This window comes from Erythranthe guttata, chromosome 3 (assembly GCF_056151865.1).
Source record: "Erythranthe guttata isolate IM_541 chromosome 3, IM_541, whole genome shotgun sequence".
Classification (NCBI taxonomy): Eukaryota; Viridiplantae; Streptophyta; class Magnoliopsida; order Lamiales; family Phrymaceae; genus Erythranthe; species Erythranthe guttata.
In genome coordinates, this window is record NC_142535.1 from 12,513,706 (window position 1) to 12,541,058 (window position 27,353).

General features: G+C 33.7%; 1 protein-coding gene and 1 long non-coding RNA gene across 6 annotated transcripts; one reads left to right on the forward strand and one right to left on the reverse strand.

Moving 5' to 3' along the window:
• Positions 1 to 1,871: 1,871 nt before the first annotated feature.
• On the reverse strand, positions 1,872 to 26,943 carry LOC105971364 (prohibitin-1, mitochondrial). 4 transcript variants are annotated; one of them, XM_012996213.2, is made up of 6 exons: positions 26,928 to 26,943; positions 21,469 to 21,648; positions 3,688 to 3,804; positions 3,290 to 3,460; positions 2,436 to 2,648; positions 1,872 to 2,337 (listed from the first exon to the last, which is right to left on the reverse strand). In XM_012996213.2, exons 2-6 carry the CDS (start codon positions 21,643 to 21,645, stop codon positions 2,143 to 2,145), a joined length of 873 nt encoding a protein of 290 aa, XP_012851667.2. In that variant the 5' UTR covers positions 21,646 to 21,648; positions 26,928 to 26,943; the 3' UTR covers positions 1,872 to 2,142. The 4 variants fall into 4 exon arrangements, with proteins under 4 accessions (XP_012851667.2, XP_012851665.1, XP_088671659.1 ...); XM_012996211.2 differs by lacking the exons at positions 21,469 to 21,648; positions 26,928 to 26,943 and adding exons at positions 4,985 to 5,177; positions 5,473 to 5,653; XM_088815533.1 differs by lacking the exons at positions 21,469 to 21,648; positions 26,928 to 26,943 and adding exons at positions 4,985 to 5,167; positions 5,473 to 5,613.
• On the forward strand, positions 9,633 to 11,206 carry LOC148771826 (uncharacterized). Of its 2 annotated transcripts, none has more exons than XR_016030538.1 (3): positions 9,633 to 9,764; positions 9,953 to 10,080; positions 10,785 to 11,206. It is a non-coding gene; the product is annotated as an uncharacterized LOC148771826 (long non-coding RNA). The 2 variants fall into 2 exon arrangements; XR_016030537.1 differs by having other exon boundaries at positions 9,679 to 9,816.
• Positions 26,944 to 27,353: the final 410 nt, after the last annotated feature.

Sequence of the window (27,353 nt, forward strand, 5' to 3'; positions counted from 1 at the left end):
ATTATGTAATTTTCCACTTCACCCATGTATTGGCGCATTTTTATTGGTGGATTATGGTTCGAGAAGTACAACCCTCTCGAACCCTAGACAACCCCTAGTAAGACTTTAGAGCACCCACACCCAACCATAAAATGTACATTGTAACACAATTATTATTTATTGTGTATAAAAAAAATTAGTTATTATAGTTATTATTGTCATATGTGTATCTATTGAAACGCTGGACAACCCTAGAAAAACCATAATGACATATTTGTAATTAATTAAATCTTCTAATTATTAAAATCTCTTTTTCGTTTTTTTAACTTTCGCTCCTAATTTTCAGCCCTAAAATCTCTAATGCACAACTAATTAAATCTTCTAAATATTAAAATCTCTTTTTTTGTTTTTTTGTAATTTTTTTATCTTATTTCCAGCATATGTTTTGTATTATTTTATCTCCAGCATATTTTTTTTTAATTTTTATTTGTTTTTGAATTTTATCACATTTTTAATATTATTTTATCTCCAGCATATTTTTTTGTAATTTTTTATTTATTTTCCATCTCAATCTTTTTTGTACCGATTTTTCGGATTCCCAAAAACTTCCAACACTTTCAACTTCTCTCTCCCACCTGAACACGTTTATTTTTTCTCTTCATATTTATATCCGACCTCTCAACGTCTCAACCCATTCATATTTAGCTATTTTGCAAAGTGAAACTAGAAGATACGGTAAGGATTCTCCCTTTCACCTGTTTTTCACTCCCTCCGTACATTTTATTTACGAAAGTTCTAACAGCATGGAAGAGTTTTTTCAATAATTACAGTTTGACCCCTGTTGTGGCTATGATGCAATTTCCGGAAGTTTCGTAAACTGACAGGAGTTTCTTCAATAATTAATATAAAAAAACATATGAATAATGTATTGCTTTCTATTTACAGTGGCAAATAATAGGAAATCAGTTTCATGAAAATCCACTGTTATCATCAAGCAAGGTATAGTAGTTTTTAACTTTATTGTTGTAAATTTTCAGTTTCCTTGCAATTAGATATAAAACTTGCTATCTTGGTTTTATCTGAGGTGAACATAATGTATGTGCTTTAGTATTTCAAATCATAAGATTGGTAAGAACTATAATCTCTTGATTGTGGTTATTAAGTATCTAAGTGTATTACTATGTATATCATGTATGCAGTTGTATGAATACTCAATGCAATACATTGTGATGATAGTCAATTGGTGTAAGGGATGCAGTACTGACTTCAAAACTTTTTTGTGTTTCATAATAGTTTCTATCGTTGGACTTGCAATCATGGCATTTTTGTTCCTGCAATCATTGGTTTTATGTGCTTCCGTGAAACTCTTATCTTCTTAGTGTAGTCACATTTTCCACGTCTTATTTTACTATGTGTCAATCGTTTCAGTTCTAAGCAAGCATGAAGTTGATCTTGACACAAATATATGGAAGGTTATGAGAAGGGCTTAGTTACGATGCAAGATGCAGAGATAGCCTTTTCCGATGATATGTTGTCGATAAAATTTGCTTATTTTTTATTTTTTGTTTTGTGTAGTAAGTAGACTTAGTTTACTATGTTCCACTGATTAATTATTAATGAATGATTGTAATAAAAAATTTCATCATACCAATACATCAAATGTTTGTGTATATACTTACAACATCAAAACATGCAATTTGTTGTCCCGTGCATCACACGGGTACAATTATTAGTGTTGTTAATTTAAATGAGTTGCTTCTTGAATCTCATTAACCTAAAGTGTGATAAATAAATGGGATTATCATTCAAACCCAATAACCTCATATAGATGAATTGAGCTGTGATAAATAAATGGGACAATCAATTTCTTTTAAAATAAATAAATAATAATTAAACAAACGCAGGAATATCAAATCATTAAACTTGGTCCAAAGAGGTGCAATTTCTTGTTTTACAAACAAAAACATGCAAGGGAGAAAACCAAAATACAAGATTCTAGTTCCTTATGCAATGTCTAGTTCCCGTATTTTCCGGGCACGGAAAATAGATAATGCCGCATTTTAGGGTCTTACAAATAAATAAATTACTCAAATGTCACAAACTTCCACAAGTGAGTTCCGAATTCAAAAGTCTTAAATCGTAATTTCAAGAAACAGCAACGGTTCACTTCTTGCCACCTTGTGGGGAATTGAGATCGTGAAGGTTCAGTAACAAGTCGTCAGAGGTCAAGTAAACCTTGTTGTTTGAAGCCGCAACTGTTCGTGCAATTTCCTGGGACGCTTCGATTTTCCTGAGTGTAATAAATGCCGGGTTGTTCGCAATAGCTTGACCAATCAGCTGTGCACTCTTCGCCTCTCCCTGTTTGCCCGAAAAACAAAAAAGATAATTAAAGTAAAATTGCCCCAAATTAAGCCGATAAGAAATGACAGTTGACAATACTACAGTAGTTATTTTACCTGTGCTCGAATTATGGCACTTTGTTTGTCTTGCTCTGCTTTTTCGACCACAAACTTGGCCCTCTCGGCTTCTTGTGCCGCCACCTGTTTGGCTTCAATCGCAGCGGTGAATTCCCTACCGAAGGTCAAGCTGGTGATTGACACGTCGTCCAATGCAATGTTGAACGAGGCAGCTCTTTCTGTCAATAGTTTCCGAATTTCCCTACTCACATTCTGTCATAAGTAAATATCGATCAATAATAATTCCATCGCATCGTGAATTTCAAATTGGATAAACTCCTTCGAACAACATGTGAATTATCATGGTGAAGGCAATTAAACATTCAGCCAATATGTATCCAAACAAACATGTATGTATGCTCAAGTACGGTCGTAATAAGGCTCTAATATCATGTACTTTTCCCTAAACAGAACACTAAAATTATTCTTTGTGAAGAAATTAAAAATTATTAAGGGGGTCAAATTCAAGATTCATAAAATAAATCACTCACAGAGCAAATATATATGGGGACGCCTAAAACAAATACCGTTTATTTCTCACTTCAAAACCACCAACATAAAAAATAGAAAATAAATAGGTAACGACATTAATACCCTTAATAAAATCAATACCGCACAATTTTTGTGTGGGGTATTGATTTTCATAAAGGGTAATAATGTCATTACCTATTTATTATCTATTTATTTTTTATTTTTTATATTCGTGGTATTGAAGTGAGAAATAAACGGTATTTGTTTTAGCCGCTCCCAATATATATCTAACGTGTTCGATATGATGTAACTGCATAAACAATGCATACTTGTAAAGATCAATACTTCCATTAAAAAAACGTTTCAATGTGCTCAAGACGTACCTCTCTCTGGGTGAGAAGTTGGCTAGCGTTGAACTGGGCGACCACCGCTTTGAGAGTCTCGTGAATAATAGACGGCAGTACTCTCTCGTTGTAATTTTCACCAAGAGTTCTATAAACAGTTGGCAACTGGTCCGGAATAGGACGAGTGAGAACACGAAGGCCAATTTTTACCTGCAAAAATCAATTAATTAGAAAATTTTCGAGTGAGAACACGAAGACCATTTTTTACCTGCAAAAATCAATTAATTAGAAAATTTTGTTGTCAAGCTTACAGCAGAGCATGAAGGCAAACAAAATTATTTTGTAACTCGGATGGAAATTCATTTCAAAGAAAAAACCCAGAAAATATCAAACTCGTTCTGAGTTTTACGAGAAAGTGAGAGGGATGTGAGATTTACCATCTGAAGGTCACGACTTCCAGAAGTGCTCTCGACCAAGTGGGGTCGTGCACGAACATCGTAAATGACTGGCCTTTCAAACCATGGGATCATAAAATGCGTTCCTTCGGGATACACCTGCATATTCAGCATATACGAAGAAAAAAACCGTGTCAACGTATCTCGAAAAGACGTACATACTTGAGTGCAAGTGTAGTGTGTACACCAGTACAGTTTCTATACATGTCATTCAACCATGTAATAAATAGTCAGTCAAGTTGTTTATGAACCATCAACTGGAAATCGGAAAAAGACATGTTGTTAACACAACAGCAAGGAGTAGAAAAAATCGAGCAGGTCAAAACATTTTCATCCCTTGAGTACACCGCATAACAGAATTTAAATACTCCTAAATGAAATGAAGTACCTGAATTTGTACTAAGCAACAACCGTAACAAATAGCAAGCAACAACCTCAACAGCAATAAATTGTGCACAACTTCACACTTAATTTAGGATTAGTTACAAGGTAGTCAAAATCGGGATTTTAAGTGAAATCGGAGAGGGGTAGTAAAATCGGAAACGTAAAATCGGATCTTAAAATCGTAAGATTTTACATGTATTGTAAAATAAATATAATTAGTACTTACTACTTAGAAAACATCCGTAACACAAATAAAATAAGTCATAATATACATAAAATATGTCCTAACAGATATAAAACATCCCAACATTAGCAAACCATGTTTTAACATTAATCAAACATAGTCTAACATAAATTGTGTTAGGTGATAACTGAAACAGACACTCACGGCCGCTGGATGTTTTTTTTAGCAGAAGAGAAGTATTTTCTTCTTGTGGTGATAGATTGTTATTTTAGGGCAAAATAGGGCTGGGCTTTATATATTCTGGATTATTTGGTAAGTGGCTAAATTTTTTTTTAGTTATGAAACTGAATTTATGAGGCAAAAATCCAAAATTTCAGCCCAATTCTTGTCAAAAACCAAAATCGCCAAAATCGCACTAAAATCGAGTTTTTAACGATTTTAACGATTTTCGTGCGATCTTACTCCTTTTCAGTGTGTAAAATCTTAAAATCGATTTTAAGATCTAGATCTCGATTTTGACTACATTGATTAGTTACACAAAAAAAACGAGACTACAGCGATCTACATATATCGAGCTTTAACTCTTCCTCAAATTTAGCTAATTACCAATATTCCGAATTGAATTGCCGAAACTAGTACTCGAGTCGCCAGAGCAATAAACACATCAGAAAATCAATTAAAATATCAGGTCAACTAGGGCAAGAACAAAACCTTATCCTTAATGCCGACGATACGGTTGAAAACAATTGCTCGGTGACCACCCTCGACATTGTAGAGACTGTTGCCGATTCCGTAAATGCCGAGCCCCGCAACAATTCCCAGCTTGATTAACGCGGAAGCTGCACCCCCACTGGGCATATTCGGCATCTTAACATTGTTCAGATTCATCTTCTTCTACAACACACTGCACACAATTAATTAAAATTGCATTTTAATAAATTAGGTCAAAATATTCCCATCTCAATTAACTTTCAGCTGTCGAACACAAAAAACGACACCGTTACACAACAATATTCTACTCTAACCCATTGAATTATAAGATTCACCGAACCTAAGATAAAAATCACTACACGCAGCCGAAGAAATAAATAGAGAAAATGAAGCCCCAAATTATAACTCTGATTAAATTCGCGGAACCTCCATTCTTTATGCTGCAAATTAGAAACAACGAATGATGAAAAAGAGTGGGATTCACATACCTTGGGAGAGAGAAAGAGATTTAGGAGAGAGATTCAGACTAAAAAATTGAAACTTGACGCGGAGGAAAGGAATGAAAGAAATCGGACTGAGGGTTTTAGGGTTTTTCTTCGTTTTGTTTCCTTTCCTTGTTTTGCTTTAATTCTACTTTGGCCCCGGTATTTGTCTTTATTTATAAAACGATCCACATTTCTATTTTACTTCACTATTTTGCCCTTTATGTTATTTTTATCTCAATACTAGCAGTGGCGAATCCAGGATTTTGCTAAGGGTGTTCGAAATTAAATATAGTGAAAAATATAATTGTTGGCTAATAGTTTACGGGGGTTCAGGAGCAGCGCCCCCGGCCGGATTTTTTTTTTTTAATACCGTACACATTAAATAATAAAAAATCTTTAAACTTTTTAAATTTAAAGGAATTATTTTACCATTTTTGGGCAAATTTAGGAAATATTTAGACATAAAATTGGTGAAACTATTAAACGAATGGTAAACATATTAAAGTTGTAAGTAACAAAATGTACATTTCATTAGCAGATTTTGAATTTTCAAAAAGAAAAAAAAACCCCACATAGTTGTAAATTTAGAAAAAAAATTGAAATAATACATATATATACAATATTTAGAATTTTGGAATAATTTATATTATATTTAATATTAAAGAAATGGTAAATACATTAAAGTTACAAATAGCAAAATATATGTTATATTAGGAGATTTTTTTTTAGGGATAATTAGTGAAAACCCCCCAATTCATTTACTTATATTAAGGTGGATATAACATCCTTTTCATTATTAGTGAAAACCCCCCATCTTATATTAAATAATTTTTTTTAATTAATATTGTTTTTGATATTACTAATTTGCCCTATTATACCTAAAATAACCAAACATATTTCACGTTCTCTCTATTTTCTTATTCTTCTCTCTCTTTTCTCTCTACATATCGCCGCCTCCAACTCTCTTCCATCTGTGTTCTGCCACCGCCTCCAACCCTCTTCCGTCTCTGCGCCGCCATCGTTACTCTCTTCTCCCAACGGAGTTTCTCCCTCCACCAACGCGAAAAGAAGACGGTCTTCAACCCTGGGATTCTCTCGTCAAGGACGGCGTTAGGGTTTTCGCTAGGGAGAAAGACGAGATTATGCAGCGGCGCTAGGGTTCATATTGCGTCTGAGATTTCAATACAGACCACCGCCACATTGTTTCATTGTTGTTGTTGTTCTTCTTCGTCTCTGATTTTTTTTTTGGAACCCAATTCTCGAATCTTAATTTTCTTAATTAAAGTTTTTGGTTGAATTCTTATATAGAAGGCTAATTTTGTGTTCAATCAATAGTATAATGGATGTTTGTTTTTGTTGAAATTGTGTTGTGTTATTTACAGATTTATAGATATTTTCGTACATCAATATACTTGTTTTCGTACAGCAATATAGTTGTTTTCGTGCAGCAATATAGTTGTTTTCGTGCAACAATATAGTTGTTTTTATTACTTTTTAGTTGAATGTAATAGTTGATTTAACAAATAGTTGATTTTGATAAATGAGAGTTGCTGGAGATATATAGTTGTTTTAATCATATTGTTTTAATAACAGTTGTTTTAATAATAGTTGTTTTATTGAAATATAGTTGTTTTAACTGAAGATAAAAAAATATAGTAAAAAAATATAATAAAAAAGTGAAAAAAAAATATTTTTTTAAATATATTTTTTTTAAAATAAGAAATAAATAAAAAAACGAAAATTAAAATTAAAATACAAAAAAATAAAAAAATAAAAGTGTGTCAAAGTAGTGTATAATATGTAGTGAATAGAGGAAGGTAAATTTGAGAATAAAAAAAGGATGGGTCTCTCACTAATAAAGGAAAAGGAGCTGGATCCATCCTCATTAACATAACGCTAGAGGGAGTTCTCACTAATAGTCCCTTTTTTAAAATATTAAAAAAAAACCCACATATTCAACATTTTTTAAAACAATTGAAATATTGTATGTGATGGGAAAATTGGGAATAAAAAAGAAAAAATGAATATTTTTTAAAACAATTGAAATATTGTATGTAATGGGATAATTAGGAATAAAAAAGAAAAAATAATAGAGAGGTTCGGACTCTCGATCTCAAACCCTGCAACCCTGCAGAATGTTATGAAGCACTTAACCAGTTCAGCTTAGCATTGCATTGGCCAAGTTTTACATTTGCATTTATATATTACCGAATATATAGGAAATATTTTTTTTTTAAATCAAGGGTGTGCAGTAGCACACCCTTGGACCACACTGGATACGTCACTGAATACTAGAGACTTGACGTGCATAATTGTCAAATACTCGATTGGTTTGATAATATTATTGGGGAATATTTTGTGTTTCAATTAATAGTATCTTGTATTTTAGTATATACAAGCAGTGGCGGATCCAGGATTTTTGCCAAGGGGGTTCGAAATTGTAGAGTAAAAATTTTAAATATCACTTTATAAAACTAGTGTATCAAAAATTTACGAGGTGAATTGTGGAAATATTTAATGAGAAAAAAGGTGAAAATGTTAAGATTTGGAAAAAAAATCAAAATAGTGGACCAAAAATTTACAATTTAAAAATTTTAAGTGAATTGTGGAAATATTTAATGAGAAAAAAGGTGAAAAATGTTAAGATTTGGAAAAAAAAAAAATCAAAATAGTGGACCAAAAAGGTGAAAAATGTTAAGATTTGGAAAAAAAATCAAATATTGAAATGGTGGAGTTCGAACACGGGACCTGTTAATATGAGCAATGCCCTTACCACCTCAACCACTTACTTTTTATCTCAACTTACATATAATAGTACTATTTGTTTAAAATCCAAAGTGTGCAACTGCACACCCTAGACCATAGCTAGATCCGCCACTTTATACAAGTGTTGCATTAATTTTCTTCTTCCATTTTGTCCAAATTCAATAAATCCTTCTTCCATTTTGTCCAAATTCAAAGATTAATTCTCAGAAGTGAAGATAATAATCAATAAAAAGAGAATTAGTTGCAATGGTAATTTAGTATTGTTAATACATTTTTTCCCTGTAATCAATACATATAAATAGTTTTCTTAACACGTGTGTCAAAATTTTAAGCGACAATTATTTTTAGTCTAGTTTCGTAATTTTAAGAAAGCAATTGAACAATAAAAAAAAAAAAAAAAAAAAAAAAAAAAAAAAAAAAAAAGCGGGAGTAGTTAAGCCAATTGACATCCGTCATATAGTATACTCTCGACACTACCAAAAAAATGGGCTTTTGTGACGGATATTGTGTGACAGGCAAAGTCCGTGACGACTAGTGACCGAATGGGTGACGAATATGTGACCGAATGTACTACTGCAATTTAGAAATTTTTAGTGACCAATATGTGACGAACCAGTGAGGGATCTTGTGACAATCGAAACTCTGTCACATTTCGGTCACACATGTTTTGACGGAAATTGATTCAGTCACAAATTAGTCACAAACTTTCTATGGATGTAACAATTTGATTAATGTCGGTCACAGATCTGTCACAATATCCTGTCCGTCACAAATCCGTCACATACATCTCGGTCACAAATCCGTCACCTTGTAAGAATTGTCATTAAGCCGTCACTTTGTGTATCTGATAAGAAATTGTCACATACATTTTAGACACAAATCTGTCACATTTTATGTTTCGTTTCGTCATTAATATGTGTGTTACTTATTATTTTAATTTTAATAAATGCACTTTAATACACCAAAATGAATAAAGTGAACATATAAATTCGATTTATGTGTGTTTGTATTACTTTTTCTAGTTTTACGAAATAGGAGACTGAATTTTGAATATTTACTATTTTTTTCTGGTAACAAATGTATTTTGTTCTTAATTGATTAGTTCACTTATATGTTTAACAAAAAAAATTATGTTCCCAAATATTAGTCTGGTTATTAATTTACAGTTAGTTCTTAAATATATAATTAATTACCTTGAACACAAACCTAACTTATAAAAATACTAATATAGCCTTATTTAATTTATATATATTATTTTTTTTCCAAAAGTTGCTAAACATAATTAATTATGATAAAACGAGATTGATAAGAATTGACTTAATAAAAAATTGACTTGACAAATAAATTAATATATAGTATATTTTACTACTACATGAGAGCCCTGTGTCTGCAGGCCCACTCTCCGATTTTTGTTTTCTTTTTTTTCTCCCAACCTCACTGCAAACGACGTCGTTTCGCTCCAGATTGTAAAATTTGTTCTCTGCTCCTTTTCTTTATCGTTTTTCTTTCGATGGAAATTCCTTCTCTCTGTAAGATTGTTATGTTTTTCTTTGAATTTGTGGAATTGTTTCAAACATATTGGTAACAACTTCTCAATTTTTTTTTTTTTTTTATATTTTGCAAATTTTTCTCATGAGCATTTAATTTAGACTGGTTTATTAGAGAGATATTATTTTTTAAAAGTGTTTGCTTGTTTGGTGTTTTTTTCAATTTTTAGGAACAATTTTTCCTCGGGAAGGTTCACCACAACTATTAGCAAATTAAATCCAATTCCTCCAGCTTCCCGTTGTAACTCTGGACTGGTGAATGTTCTTGCAAGTGTCTGAGGGTATTCGACAACAGCAGGTAGGGAAAACAAGTAAAAAATCCTCTTATGCTCATTTTATCATCTCATTCCACCGCCCTTTTTCATTCAGTTATTTCCTATTTTGTTCGCCTACTTCCGCATTTTATTTTCTTCCCAAACTAGTATTAAACAAAGACATAAGGAGATTGTAGATGGGCTTTGTGGAGGAGGTGGGTTGAATTGTTGTGGTTGACTGGTAAGTTAGATGATGATGATGATGATGATGATGATGATGATGATGATGATGATGGTGGTGAGGTAAAGTGATTGAAATTGGTGGGTTTCTTTTCTATTTTTCTTTATTTTTAGGGGATGTCACACCATTTGAAAATAAATTAATTCCCATGGAATTGTAGGTTCTGATATTAGAATGTAGTTGTCGAGATTGGTTCTCATATTAAAATGTGTTATATGCATGTATTTTAATCCTTTAAAAAAACGAACAATGCTAGTTGGTTATTCTAATTGGATGATGTAAAGTAAAACATGAATCATGAGGTCCAAAGTAAGTGCTGCACAGAAGCTCTGCAGCTTCTTATTCTTCTCCCTCTTTTTACATGTGTACCATGTCTAATGTTGTGCAGTCTTTAGCTTTCTACTGGTTGGTTCTCTTTATCATGCATCTTAGGATTAGAAATCTAACTGTATTTGTAGATTTGTTTATGATCTTTTTTTGCTTTCCTTTTGCGGATAATTATGACAGGATATTCAATACGGAAGCTTTTCTAGGCACCTACTACAAATGGTATACAATAATTGGCTGAAGACCATATGCTTATAAGAAACAAGATGAAATTGTTGATCAGGGTTGAGGAGGACGTGATGGAGAGGAAGATAGATACTAAGGCCATGGCTTGTCGATATTGAAGGCCGATAGAGAAGAATGGTGTTAGGAATGTAACCTGAAAATTGAGGGCACAAGAGATGGCAGTGACTCAAATGAGAGGAGGGGTATGAACGAGTTTAGAGCTTAGAAGAGATTGTGGTTTATGTAAATAAGATATTTATGTTTTGTTATTCATAACAGATTCTTAGCACTAGATACTACTAGCCAAATGTAGTTCTGAATATTTGAAAAGATATGATATTGTTTTAATATATTTATGCTTTGTGATTTTTTGTTGATTTTTTTTGTCAAAAAAAAATTGTATTAGTATAAAAGGAAAATAAAAATTATGGTGCTATTGTTACGGTAAACAGGACTGATATTTGTGACAACATGTGTGACTGAAATTTGACGGAACATTTGTTACGGATACATGTGACGGATTTTTTGTGACGATATGTCTGACAGATGAATGACGGAACCTTGTGACAGATTAATGACACAAAAAAATTGTTTATGACGAAATCCGTCACTAAATTTAGGGGAGTTCGATAAAGAATTTGTCACAGAATTTTCCGTCACCAAAGTGTGACGGATTGAAAAAACACGTCACTATTTTAATTAGTGACGAGGCTCTTTCTCACGGATGTATTCCGTCATAATGCCGTCACAAAAGCCTGTTTGTGACAGATTTTCCTCAATTCAGTGACAAAAATGTCTGTCACAAAAGCCCATTTTTTTGGTAGTGCGATAAATTAATACTCAAATAATTAATAACTTTGATTAAATAATAAATTATAGATTGTATATGAAAATCTATATTATATATAAAACTAAGATACACAATCAAAGTTTTCCAATTGAGGAGATTGAGTCCACATTGTTTAAATAATTTCAAAAAAACCCCACTTACCATAATCATCTACATTATTAATTAATTGATTCACATTATTAGTTTACACAATTTTATCTCTCCTACATGTCAAAATAGTGTCTTTTTATTGGTTAATGAGTTTCCTTTTTTTAATCAATTGTTTGATAGTAAATACGTAAATACATAAATGCACATAATTTTTTTTCTTTTTTATACACAATATTTATATTAATTGCAAAACAACCCCACTTACAAGAATCACCCATATTATTAATGAAATAATTTGGTTTTCAAATTTTATCTCTCCTACGTGTCAAAATAGTGTCTTTTTATTGGTTAATGAGTTTCATTTTTACAAATAATATTTTGATTAAAAAAACGTATGAGCTATATGCAATATTTATAATTTTCCAATTGAGGAAATTTTATGCACAATATTTATATTAATTGTAAAATAACCCCACTTACAATAATCACCCATATTATTAATGAAATAATTTCACATTATTGGTTTTCAAAATTTATCTCTCCTACATTTCAAAATGGTGTCTTTTTATTGGTTAATGAGTTTCCTTTTTATAAACAATATTTTGATTAAAAAAACGTAGGACTTAAATGCATTTTTTTAATTTCCCAATTGAGGAAATTTTATGCACACTATTATATTAATTGCAAAAAAAAAAAAAAAACTCCATTTACCATAATAACCTATATTATTATTTAATTGATTTCACGTTATCAGTTTTCAAATTTTATCTCTTCTACACGTCAAAATAGTGTCTTTTTATTGGTTAATGAGTTTCCTGTTTTTAATCAATTGTTTCATAATAAAAACGTAAATTCATAAATACACATAATTCTTTTTTGGTTAATGACATTTAATGCACAATATTTATATTAATTGCAAGAAAAACCCCACTTACAATAATCACCCATATTATTAATGAAATAATTTCACATTATTGATTTTCAAATTTTATCTCTCTTCCATATCAAAATAGTGTCTTTTTATTGGTTGAATTTCCTTTATGTGGACATTATTTTGATTAAAAAAACGTAGGACTTCAATGCAATTTCCATAATTTTCACATATTATTACATTTAAATTAATTTAGATAAATCCGGAAATTTATGTCAATTTAAATCAATTATTTTATTTCTTACCTTTATTACATTCCTTAACTCTCCTATAAATTACCATTCAATACATTCACCTTCTTCAACTTTTCCACATACATTTTTTCTGTTTCCGAGATATGGAGAGAATTCTTGAGAAAGAATTCCATTGGAATCACCTACATGCAATGGTATATTTTATTATAGTCCCTTTTATAGTATAATTTTAATTTATTGCTTTATTTTGTATTTGATTTCTTCCTTCAATTCTATTTGCAGCCTTTGAGTAATGCTTTTGTTGAAGCTTCTCGGTTGATAGGATTGTCTACTATCAACCTTCGCTACGAGGACGGCAATCATCTTCAAGTTGTTGTGTGTTCGTGACAAAAACATGGATAGCTGTATGTCATGTTGACTAAAGGTTGGACAGAGTTTTGTTACGCAAATAACATGTTTTGCGACAACACGTACTCTTTTATTTTAACCAATGGGATGATGTACTTGAGGTCTGGCTTGGCCCATCATTTTAAATGTTATGATATATGTCTTGGCACTCCTTAAAGCTTTACTAATAATATGAGTTGCATGATTTTCAAATAATTTTGATTTTCATTATTAGGTTTATCTATCATTTATACATTATACAAATATGTGTATTCATATAAATCGAATGCATATACTAGCCACATGGAAAGAGCATGGTATTCCATTAACATAATTGTTCGCATCCACAAGAAAACGAGTACCCATAAGATAAACCGAATAAATGTCTAGAAGGGAAAAACTATTATAATATATTACAAAAGAGCCACAAAATTGGGCCAAAAATGGAAATTTGAAAAATATCTAAATAACTAATCTTTACATAGATGTTATATATCCGATACATAGATATGTATTTGTTTTATAATTTGTGAAACTATATATGCATCTAAGCCCATATAATGTTAATATTTATTGTTAAAAACTATGTATTTACTATCCTTATTGTTTTAATAAAAAAAACCCATAATCTATGCAACAATTAAATGTAAAAGTGTAAAATCCTGTATAAAATTATATTTAATTGTTATTGTAATAATGTACAATAAGCAAATCACATATATACATATTTTCACATGTACAATAATGTACAAAATTATATATTGTTTCCATACAATATATGTAAAATGTATTAACCATGTATAAAATAGATATGGATATTTTATATATCGGTATATATTTTCGTAGTGTATATTGGATATTTATTTTATATGTATATTTTCACACAATATATATTTTTTTTTCCTTGATATTGATTAATAATGATGAAAATTTTAGAATTATGTATTGGATCTATAATTAATTATAATTAAGAATATAAATCTATTAAAAATCGAAATTTGTGCAAATTATTAATAGTAAGTTGCTTAATTGTATTTCATCACATAGAATGTGAATATTTATTAGAAGACAAATTTTCGTAAATTAATTGTTCTTTCCACATGTTTCCAAAATATTCAAATCAATCATAGAGTAAAATCATTGCCAATGTTCAATTAATAATAAATGTACATATATGTATTATTGTTAAACCATTGGTTACCCAAAACAATAATTTGTAATTAACTTTTTACACAACAATTTTATACTAATGCAAAAACAACCCTCACCCACCCATAGTTGCAATTATTGAAAAGAAACCGACAATACTTATTTAAATACTACATATGCCCATGATGATGATTGTTAATTATTGTTTTGCACATCACAATTTATTAAAATTATAAAACAACCCCCGCCAGAATGATATATATATATATATATATATATATATATATATATATATATATATATATATATATATATATATATATATATATATATATATATATATATCAAAATATGCCTTTCAAGAATAAAATTGTACACTATTAATTGTTTTTATATATACATTTACGTACATGTATATGTTTTCTCACTATATATATGGATATTTATTTTTATAAGGATATTTTCCCACAATATAGATTTTGTTTCATTTATAATAACTAATATGGATGTAATCTTTTATAATTATGTATCCGATCTATAATTAGTTCTAATTAGGCATATAAATATATTTAAATCAAAATTTGGGCAATTTATTTATAGAAAATTGCTTAATTGTATTTCATTACATGGAATATGAATATTTATTAAATATAATTTACTATAATTTAGAAAATATAAGTTCATTATTATAATTGTATTCCATTTACTATAATTTAGGAACAATTATATCTCACCATCTTTTATATACACGGTTCATTTCAGTGTTAGTCTAAACTGCAGGATAATATTATTCTCACGATACTTCATCATCCGGTCATCGTTCTCTTTGTGTGAATCGTGAGTATAATAGTAATTGAGAATAATCGTTTAATTTTTTTTTGTTTTTTTCTTCCATAATATTCGAGTATAGGAATTAATGTACTTTTTTCATATAGATTATATATTATAACTTAATTCATATTAAGTAACATATATAGTTCAAGATTTGTAATAGTATACTAATCTTTTATTTTGTGGCTTAACTAACTAACAAAATTTTGATTACGTATATTAAACATTTATAGATGTTAAGGCAAGTAGATCTTATTAGAAACTTGGGGGGCGAAAAAAGTCATGGAATCTCAAAATCCGTGTTTTGCACATTTAGAAACAACTAAATTATTTAAAAAAAATATCTTCAAGACATGGAGATGATCTTCACTGATGAACAGGTGATAATTTTATTTTTACACTTCAAATTTGATTTGTTAGCAAACAATATTATCACATTCGTTTCTTCATTACGCATGGCGACACAGTGAAATCTTCCATTAAGTATATACTGTTATACAGATTTGAGTCTAAGATTAGAGAGAATATAGAAAACAGATGTTATGTAATATCAAACCTATCTGCTTTTTTAATCTTTACATTACCAATTATATAAATTCATTAGATTTTTTTCATGACAATTATAATTTAAATAATTTCGGATAGATTACGAAGATCTTGGAGACCAGACGTATGAATTTCCTTTTTGCGGTGCAATGATGTGGTACGGTAAAAGGAGTGACAAGCATAGACAAATATCAAGGCCCAAATTTAGCCTATGTTGTATGTCTGGAAAAGCCCAACTCCCAAAAATAAGACATGCACCTCCTACACTTAATAGTTTGGTGTTTGGAATTGATCGAAGGAGCAAACATTTCCAAGAGCACGTAAGATCGTATAATATGATGTTTTCTTTCACTTCACTTGATGAAACAGTGCAGACATCTATTAATAGCATAGTTGGTCCGTACACATTTCCATTACACGGCCAAAATTACTATCTATTGGGCAGTTTATTGCCGGAGGAAAGCACGAGGCCTAAGTTTGCTCAGCTTTACATTTTCGACATAAAGAATGAAATTCAAAATAGAATTGATGCCGTAAGGTAAATTTTATCAGATTATATTCCTGTTTAAAAATAGTATAGAGTTTACAAATTATAATTAAAATATTATTTGTTTGGCAGGTCAGGAAACCAATCTAACGATCTTGACCCACACATCGTAGCATCGTTGAAAGATATGATTGATGGTAACAATGTACTTGCATAGTCGTACCGAGTTGTTCGAGATCGTTTTTCCAATGATGGCCATCATGGAGTAAAACTCAGATTGGTAAAAGCCGCATTACTGATGGCAGGACGTACAATCTTCCGAACGTCAGTGAAATGGCACGCTTGATTGTCGGGGACTTTGACACACAATAGGGTGTTAGGGACATTGTCGTTGAGACACGCTCGAATAAGCTTCAACGAATCAGTGAGCTCCATCCTCATTACCTTCCTCTACAGTATCCTCTTTTGTTTCCTTACGGGGAAGATGATTATCCAGACGATATAAGTTTGAGAGAATCTTCGCTTGCGGATAATAGAAAACGGAGGAAGGTGAGCATGCGAGAGTTCTTTGCATACCTAATACAGAAACGACGTGGAGAAAATTCAGTACTTTTGCATGCTAAGAAGTTATTTTAGTAGTTCGGTGTCGATCGATTTTCCATGGTTGAGTCACTGAGGTTGAATTTCGTAAGGTTAAATCAGGATGGACTTAGGGTTGACATGTACAAGGGTATCGAAGACAAAATTTTTAAAGAAGACACCGAGGGTAAATCGATTGGACAACACATTATAATTTCAGGGTCGTTCACCGCAGGTCCAAGATATATGTTTAACAACTTCGTTGATGCTCTTCAAATATATAATTGGATTGGATTTCGAACTCTCTTCATCGGCAATCCTCGATGGCCTGAAATACAAAGGGTATTGCAAGATACAAATCTTAGGTCGGAGGATCGGCAAGACATTCTGTGTCGTGAGTTTAATATGAAGCTCGACAGTATGATGAGAAAAATTAAGAAATGGCGTATATTCGTACATATTAGAGCATGTAAGTATTTAATTAGATCTCAATTTATAATTATACATTTACTACATCCATAGGAATTAGAGATATGGATCATGTGTGAGTTTAAATATTTATTTATTCATTAACTAAATTAATGCATATTGCTTAATATCATTTGTTTACATTTCCCTCCAGACGTTTGCACTATTGAATTTCAGAAAACGAGATCTACCGCATACACATATTTTGTTGTGGTTGCATAATGATGACAACGCCAAGACCCCAGAAAAAATTGATAGGATTATATGTGCTGAAATTCCTAAGGAAGAAATCGACAGAAATATGTACCAGTTGGTGGAGAAGTATATGATACATGGACCGTACGGTCAGGAGAATTTGAAATCTCTCTGTATGAAGGATCGAGTTTGCACGAAGCAATTTACCAAGCCATTTGTGCAGCAAACTAAGTTAGATGCAAATGGTTATACTGTGTACAGGAGATGGGAAGATGGCAGAACAGTTATGAAGAAAAAGACTACTCTTGACAATGAGTTTGTAGTTCCGTACAATCGGGTATTGTTGAGTAAATACAGAGCTCACGTTAATATAGAGCTATGCAACCAAAAAAAAAGTCAAACAAATACCTGTTCAAATACATCAACAAGAGCCATGATCGAGTTATGGCGGCATTTTATGAAACACGCAATACTGATTGCGGTGCTGAGATTCGTGGCGAGATAAAGATGTACTACGACTGCAGATATCTGCCGGCATGTGAGGCAATGTGGAGGCTGTTTAATTTTGATATTCATTACAGAGACCCATATGTAATTAGGCTAAGCTTTCATCTCCCCGATCATCAGCCGCTTGTCTTCAATAAAAATCAGTCATTACAAAGTGTTCTGGACAGGCCATCTTCCAAGCAAACGATGCTCTTAGCGTGGTTTGAGGCGAACAAGAATTATCCACATGCTAGGGACTTGAGAATTACGGAGATTTTCCACAGCAGTTTGTGTATAAAGAGGATTCTCGCACTTGGGCGCCAAGAAAAAAAAGATTTTCTATTGGTAGGATTGTGAATGTTCCCCCTAGAAAGGGGGAAGACTATTACCTTAGGTTGCTACTTAAGATTCAAAGTAGTTGCACGTGTTACGAGGACATCAGAAAAGTTGCTGGCTACGTCTACCCTACGTTCCAGGATGCATGTTATGTGTTGGGTTTGTTAGACGACAAAGAATACATAGATGCGATAAGAGAAGTGAATGCTTGGGCATCTAGGGATTATATAAGGAGGTTATTTGCGGTTATGCTGCTTTCCAATAGCTTAAGCCAACCCGAACATGTTTGGCGAAGTTGTTGGTCAGATTTGGCGGAGGGTATTGCTTACAAACAACAACGGCTTCATAATAATCCAGGTATGACAATTTGTATAGAACATTATTCAATTAGATTTTAAATAGTACTCATTTTTTTAATATTCTCTCTTTAATTTTTGAACTAAATGCACAAAATGTATCAAATTTTTGTGCAGATTTATCTATATCGGATGAAAGCTTGATGAACTGTACTCTCACTGATATAGAGAAAATATTGCAAAGTAATGGCAACAGTCTACGTAATTACGCGCCCATGCCATTTCCAACCGAATTCGCGATGGAAGACACAGTAAACATATTGGTCTTAGATTAACTGGATTACGACCGGTTTGAAATGGGTAGAGAACTTCAACGGTGTCTTGCCTCAATTACAGACGAGCAACGAAAGGTTTATAATGTTGTCATGGATACTGTATCCAATGAACGTGGTGGAATGTTCTTTCTATATGATCATGGTGGAACGGGGAAGACGTTTCCCTGGAAAATTCTTTCGGCTGTAGTCCATTCCAAGGGAGAGACTGTAATTAATGTTGCATTGAGTGGTATAGCCTCGCTATTGCTCCCCGGCGGAAGAAAAACTCATTCTCGATATGGACTACCCATAAATGTACACGGGACTTCCACCTCCGGCATAACGCAACAAAGTCCACATGCGGAGTTTTTTATTAGGGCTAATCTTATTATATGAGACGAGGCTCCTATGATGCATAAGTACTGTTTTGAAGCGCTTGACAAGACAATGAAGTCAATATTACAGGTAGACAAATCGTCTGGAGGTAAGGTGGTTGTTCTTGGAGGAGATTTTAGCCAGATTTTACCTGCTGTACTCAAAGCATCAAGGCATGACATAGTACATGCTATGGTAAACTCCTCTCTGTTGTGGAATTTCTGTCTTGTCCTGAAGTTGAGTAAGAACATGAGATTGCAGTCATGTTATTCTCCACCTAACGTGGACGAGGTAAGAGAATTTGGAGACTGGATACTGAAGGTTGGTAATGGGGATGTTGGGGAACAAAATGTTGGTGCAACTTCGCTATAGATTCCCGATGACATGCTGATTGGTGCTTCAGAAGATCCATTCAGAGACCTACTGAGTTTCGTATATCCCGATTTGTTGAGTAACATATATGATCCAAATTATTTTCAAGGGAAGGAAATTCTTGCACCAACTAATGAATGCGTCGAGTCTGTGAACGATCACTTATGTCTCTCCTTCCAGGTGAGGAGAAGTTGTACATGAGCTCAGATAGTATGTATAGGGACGAGCAAACAACGGAAGATAATGAAGAAATCTATTCGACTGAATTCCTGAACACAATAAGATGCTCGGGAGTTTCTTCTCATGTCTTGAAGTTCAAGGTCGGTGCACCAATTATGCTAATAAGAAACATCGATCAAGCTAGAGAATTGTACAACGGGACCAGACTTCAAATTATTAGAACCGACATTCACGTTCTGAATTGCAAAATTCTATCCGATAAAAATATCGGTCACATGGTGTTCATTCCTTGGATGACTTTAATACCATCTAACTCCAGACTGCCAATTAAATTTCAGAGAATTTCTGTTGATTGTTTCTTTTGCAATGACGATCAATAAAAGCCAAGGTCAAACTCTTTCGCATGTTGATTTGTATCTTCCTAGGCCTGTGTTCAGCCATGGTCGACTATATGTTGCACTTTCCAGAGTTAAGAGCACAGGTGGCATTAAGATATTCATCAAGTGGAATTCGGGTGAACTCACCAATGTGACTAGAAATGTCGTATACAAGGAAGTAGTCATTGAATTTGAAGGTAGAAAATATTTTCATATCTATCACTTTTTCGTGTAACATGCCCTGATTTTTATTTTTTTAACACCTTATCTTTAGCAGGTCTATCTTCCTTATATTTTCCCCCGTGCGATGTTGTTTTCAGTTATGTCCCTAGGATACTCAATTCAAATCTTATTATCTTTAAGATTTATGTTTGTCGATATACTAATATTTAATATTATTCTTATATTGTAACTATGAACAACATGATACTCATAACATATTTTTAATATTGTTGGTCGATGAAGTTTTGTACTTAAATTCAATGAGCGTAATAATTGATATATGCATAAATTTGTTTTACAGACATGAATTTTCAGTTGAAAATATGCCGCCCCGTGCATCGCACGGGTGAATACTAGTATCATGAGAATATTGTATACGGAAGTAAATATGACAATACGGTTTCATATATGATTCAACATAGCTAAAATTAAGAATTCTTATTATTATTTTGACAAAGCAATATATTTGGAAAATCTCACACTAATTATAAATAAGACAAGATAACATTACAAGCAAGTATCAGAGAAGCTCAAGCAGATCACTAAATTATGTAAATGCCAACTTAAAATTTCAGATTCAGAAACCCGTAAATGAAGTAAAGCACCTGAACTTGTATTAAGCAACAATAGCAACGAATAACAGGGAACTAACTCAACAGCAACAATAGCAACGAATAACAGGCAACTAACTCAACACTCAACGGCAACAATACGCAAAGTAATTTTTCTCATCAATCGGTAATCGTGCGGCATTTCATATTTAATTTAGGGCTGTCACAAACAGAAAACGAAAATACAACACATCGACATTCTGAGATTTAAACACCCACCAACACAGATGCCATTTTTCCAGAAACAACAAACACTATTTGGAGTTAGGTGGATACACTAGTACTATAATTAAAAAATCATAGAGAAAGCATAACACGTTGGAAAAATGATTTATAATATAAAGTACAAGACGAAGATGAAACCTCATCCTTAACTCCCCCAATACGGTTGAAAACAATGGCGCGGTGGCCTCGTTCAACGTTGTAGAGACTGTTAGCAACTCCATAAATGCCAAGCCCTGCAACAACTCCCAGCTTGATTAAGGCTGAAGTTGCACCCCCACCGGGCATATTTGGCATCTTCACCTTGTTCAGATTCATCTTCTACAACACATCATACAAAAAAATTGCAATATAATTAGGTCATATATTCCCTCTTAAACAAAAAGCAATCCTATTGGAGTTATCATGTTGAATCAATCACAACCATACACGTGTCAACAGATTAGTTACTTTGATTAGTTAATTACAGCTAGCTTATTAGTTAGAATTAGTTACTTTCCTCTTTTTAATATCTGTATAAATACTTTACACATGTAATTACTTGATGAACTAATGAGAATACTTTTCGAGATATTTTAGATCTCATCTTCTTCCTCTGCTCACCTAACATCCATGGCAGTTAGGGTTTGAGCTTTAATATGGTATCAGAAGTTTTCTCTGGCTTTTCCAATCTCTGATTTGTTTTCTCTCGTCGCCCATGGCTGCTCGAACTCGATCTCCGGTGGAAGATCCGGCGAGTCCATTTTTTCTCCATCCATCCGATGGTCCGGGATTGGTGCTCGTTTCTCAACCGCTTCAAAATGACAATTATTCTACGTGGTCTCGTGCGATGCTTCTCGCTCTTGAGGTGAAGAACAAGCTCGGTTTTGTTGATGGATCTATCATCACTCCTTCATGCGACGATATTCTCCTGTTTAACGCCTGGTCTCGCAGCAATAAGGTCGTAATTTCATGGATTCTGAACGCCGTCTCTAAGGAAATTCAATCCAGTATCCTTTACTCTGACAATGCCAAATCAATTTGGGATGATCTCTTCAGCCGCTTTCGTCAAACCAACGGTCCTCGGATTTTTCAGCTCCGCCGTGAAATTGCCGGTCTCCGGCAGCAAACCGACTCCGTTAACACATATTTCACGCGATTGAAAGCTTTATGGGATGAAGTCTCTTCTTTTCGACCTCGTTGCACATGTGGTGCTTGCACTTGCGGTGGTGTTGCTCGGCTGGACGATTATTATGCGCTTGAATACACTATGACATTCCTCATGGGTTTACATGACTCGCTTCAATCTTCTCGTGGTCAAATTCTCCTCATGGATCCGCTTCCCCCTATTGGCTGAGTTTTCTCCCTCGTTCACCAAGAAGAACGTCATCGTTTCATCACTAATTCGATGCCTTCCGAGTCTACACCGCCTCCGATGACTTTTGCCGCCACTGACCGTCGTTCACCAGTGCCTCCTTTTAAACGTCGTGATCGTCCTCACTGTACACATTGTGGTCTCTCTGGTCATACTATCGAGCGCTGCTACAAGCTTCATGGCTTTCCCCCTGGGTATCGTACCAAGCCTCGTATTGCTACCACTCAGTGTGTGTCTGACTCTCTGCCTGCCTCTACTTCCGCTCATTCACCCATGCCTGATTCACCTCAGACACTTCACTCTCTTTCTCCTGCTCATTGCCAACAACTGATTCAATTACTCTCTTCTCAGCTCTCCTCTCATGATTCTCCCTCCAATTCTGCTCACACTTCTTGTGTCACAGGTATTGTTTCTGCCCTTCAATCATTCTTTGTCAATAAATGGATTGTTGATTCTGGTGCAACCAAACATATCTGCAATGATCTTTCTTTGTTCACCTCTTATTCTTCTGTCACCAATACCTCTGTCCTCCTTCCCAACCAAACTACAATCCCTGTTCTTTACACTGGTACTGTCCAGTTATCTTCTTCTCTTATTCTTACCAATGTCTTCCATGTTCCCCAATTTCATTTCAATCTGCTCTCTGTTAGTTCTCTTGTTCTTGACACCACAATCTCTGTGAACTTCTCTCACTTTGGTTTTTCCATTCAGGATTCAAACCATCACAAGATTGGCACGGGTAATCATCTTCATGGTCTATTTCTTCTGGACACAGATCCTTTACCTTCTGCATCTCCTAATCTTTCACTTTGTAATACAGTGTCTGCCTCTATTTGGCATCAAAGATTAGGTCATTTTCCTTCCAAAAGACTAGTTACTCTTAAAGATAAATTGTCTATTGATTTGAAGCATTCTTCTGAATGTTTCATATGTCCCTTAGCTAAGCAAAGAAAGCTTCCTTTTGTATCTCACAATAATTTTGCTTGTAAAGCTTTTGATCTCATTCATTGTGATCTTTGGGGTCCTTTTCATCAAACTTCGTATGATAATTATAGATATTTTGCAACCATTGTTGATGATTATAGCAGATTCACTTGGATTTGCATGCTCACTCAAAAATCTGACATTCAACAACTTTTACCTAAATTTCTTACTTTGATTCACACACAATTTGGTGCCAAAGTTAAAATGTTTCGGAGTGACAATGCTCCTGAGCTCAAATTCACTTTTCTTTTTCATGACTTAGGCATTATTCATCAATTTTCTTGTGTTCAAACTCCTCAACAAAATTCAGTTGTTGAAAGGAAACACCAACATTTACTCAATGTTGCTCGGGCTCTCTACTTTCAATCTAGAATACCCTTATCTTACTGGTCTGATTGTATCCTTACCTCTGCCTACCTTATAAATAGGCTTCCCTCTAAAATCTTGAAACACAAATCTCCCTTTGAACTTCTTTACTCTTCTGAGGTTGATTATTCCCTTCTCAAGGTCTTTGGTTGTCTGGTTTTTGCCTCCACACTTGCCTCCTCTAGAACAAAATTTGAACCTAAAGCCAAAGCATGTGTCTTTCTTGGTTATCCACCAGGCATCAAAGGATATAAGCTTCTTGATCTTCAAACTCTCCAACCGTTCATTTCTAGAGATGTTGTGTTTCATGAGTCTATTTTTCCTTTCCTTAACCCTACTTCTTCATCTTCCAGTGATCCATTTCCTGATCTTGTGTTTCCCACTTCTCCATCTATTCCTTCTTCCTTTACAGATTACTCTTTTCTCCCACCCAATGATGATGCTCCTCCTCCTATTGATCCTTCCTCTCGTTCTGTTCCTCCTCCCATTCCTTTTAGAAGATCTTCTAGACCTTCCAAGCCTCCCTCTCATCTTCAAGATTATGCATGCTCATCCCTTTTATATCCTATCTCTTCAGTTCTTGGTTACTCTTCCTTATCTCCTTCTCACCACGCTTTTATCCATGCCTTAGACTCAGCCTTTGAACCCCAATTCTATCATCAAGCTGCCCATGACCCTCTCTGGATCAAGGCAATGGCAGAAGAGATTCAGGCCCTTGAGTTCAACAATACTTGGTCTTTGGTTCCTTTACCTGTTGACAAGAAGCCCATTGGTTGCAAATGGGTTTATAGAATTAAACGACATCCTGATGGCACTGTGGACAGATACAAGGCACGTCTTGTTGCCAAAGGTTTCACTCAACAAGAAGGAATTGACTATATTGACACATTCTCTCCAGTTGCTAAGATGGTCACTGTCAAAGCTCTTCTTGCTCTTGCTGCTATCAAGAATTGGGGCTTATTTCAAATGGATGTCAGTAATGCCTTTCTTCATGGTGACTTGTTTGAGGAAGTTTATATGCACCTTCCTCAAGGTTATTCTCCTTCTTCTTCCAAGTCTGAGTCTGCCCCGTTGGTTTGCCGATTGAACAAGAGTCTTTATGGCCTTAAGCAAGCTTCTCGTCAGTGGAATTGTAAGCTCACCGATGCTCTCATTCACTATGGCTTCACTCAATCTAAATCTGACTACACCTTATTCACCAAAGGCTCCCACAATTCCTTGGTCATTATCTTAGTCTACGTGGATGATCTTATCTTGGCTGGTCCCAATCTTGCTGCTATTGATCGGGTCAAGGTCTATTTACACAGTCAGTTTAAAGTTAAGGATCTTGGTCCTCTGAAATTCTTTCTTGGACTTGAAATTGCTCGTGCTTCTTCTGGCATTGTTGTTTCACAACGTCAATACATTCTCAAACTCCTTGAAGACACCGGCTTTCTTGACTGTCAGCCCGTCTCTACTCCGATGGATCCCAGCTCTAAGCTCTCTCTCACCGATGGCGAGCTACTACCTGATCCTTCTCTTTACAGGCGTCTCATTGGGAGACTTCTTTACTTGAATATCACTCGTCCAGATATTACCTTCGCTATACACAAATTGAGCCAGTATGTCTCTGCTCCTCGTCTACCCCATCTTCATGCTGCTCATTACATTCTCAAATATCTCAAAACTGCCCCTGGTCTTGGTCTTTTTTATTCTTCTACGTCCTCTACTTCCCTCAGTGCTTTTTCGGATTCTGATTGGGCTTCTTGCCCCGACACTCGCCGCTCGACGACTGGTTTTTGTGTATTTTTGGGTTCTTCTCTTATCTCTTGGAAATCCAAGAAACAGGTTACCGTCTCTCGCTCCTCCGCCGAAGCGGAATACCGGGCTCTTGCTTCTGTTGCTAGTGAGCTTCTTTGGTTGCGTCAGTTATTTTTGGATCTGCAACAACCTCTTTCTCAAGCCCTATTATTCTGTGATAACAAGGCTGCCGTTCATATTGCTTCTAATCCTATATTTCACGAACGCACTAAACATATTGAAGTTGATCTTTATTTTGTTCGTGCACATGTCACTCGTGGTTTTCTTCGTCTCATGCATGTGAAGTCTTCACACCAGCTTGCTGATCCTTTTACTAAGGCTCTTGCTGTTCGTCTGTTCACTTCGCTTATTGGCAAGCTCTCCCTCAAAAACATTTTTGGTCCAGCTTGAGGGGGGGATATTGGAGTTATCATGTTGAATCAATCACAACCATACACGTGTCAACAGATTAGTTACTTTGATTAGTTAATTACAGCTAGCTTATTAGTTAGAATTAGTTACTTTCCTCTTTTTAATATCTGTATAAATACTTTACACATGTAATTACTTGATGAACTAATGAGAATACTTTTCGAGATATTTTAGATCTCATCTTCTTCCTCTGCTCACCTAACATCCATGGCAGTTAGGGTTTGAGCTTTAATAAATCCCGTAAAAAAAAATGAATTATTATAAGAAATATATAAACATTGTCATGAAATTTAAATCATTAACTGACACATATCAAAATCTTCAACGATTAAACAAAATACTTCACCGAATCAACAAATACATCTAACACAGAAGAGAAGAAGAAGAAGAAGAAGAAGAAGAAGAAGAAGAAGAAGAAGAAATGATAAAATGGTAGTTTCATCAAATATACCATGAAAATAAATTACAAAAATTAAAAAAATCGGAAATAATCAGAGAATAATTCGTGTTTAAGAAGATCATCAACTAAAAATGAAAGTTCCGAAAAATCGTATGACAATCGCAAATGGCGGAGAGGCTACTACATCTACAAACGCAAAAGCAGAAAAAAATCAACAAAAAACACAATCGGAAGGGCAAAGGAAATGAGAACAATTGAAGAAGAGAGAGAAGATTATTTCGGTACCTTAGAGAGAGAAAGTGATTGAAACTGAGACTGCAAAAGAAAATGAAAATGGAACCTAAGACTGAGAAACGAGAAGGGTTTTAGTGAGCAGAGTGTCTTGGAGAAGGGGTTTTTCTTTCCTCAGTTTCGAATTTGGGTAAATTCAAAACCTAATTCAATATAAAATAAAATTAAATTAAAGTAAAATTAAAATTACAATGAAAACTAAATTAAAGAAAAAAATTAGAAACATACTAAAACAGCACCGTAGATTACCCATGTTTATTATATGATGAATCTATTTTATAAATTTCAAAATATAAGAAATTAATTGTATTAAGACTTTCTATATAAATTTTTTAATTTTTGTATGTTTGGGAGAAAATCGGATAAAACGGATCAAAATTGGGGACCTCGAAAAATGACTTCCAAAAGCTCTTAACATAT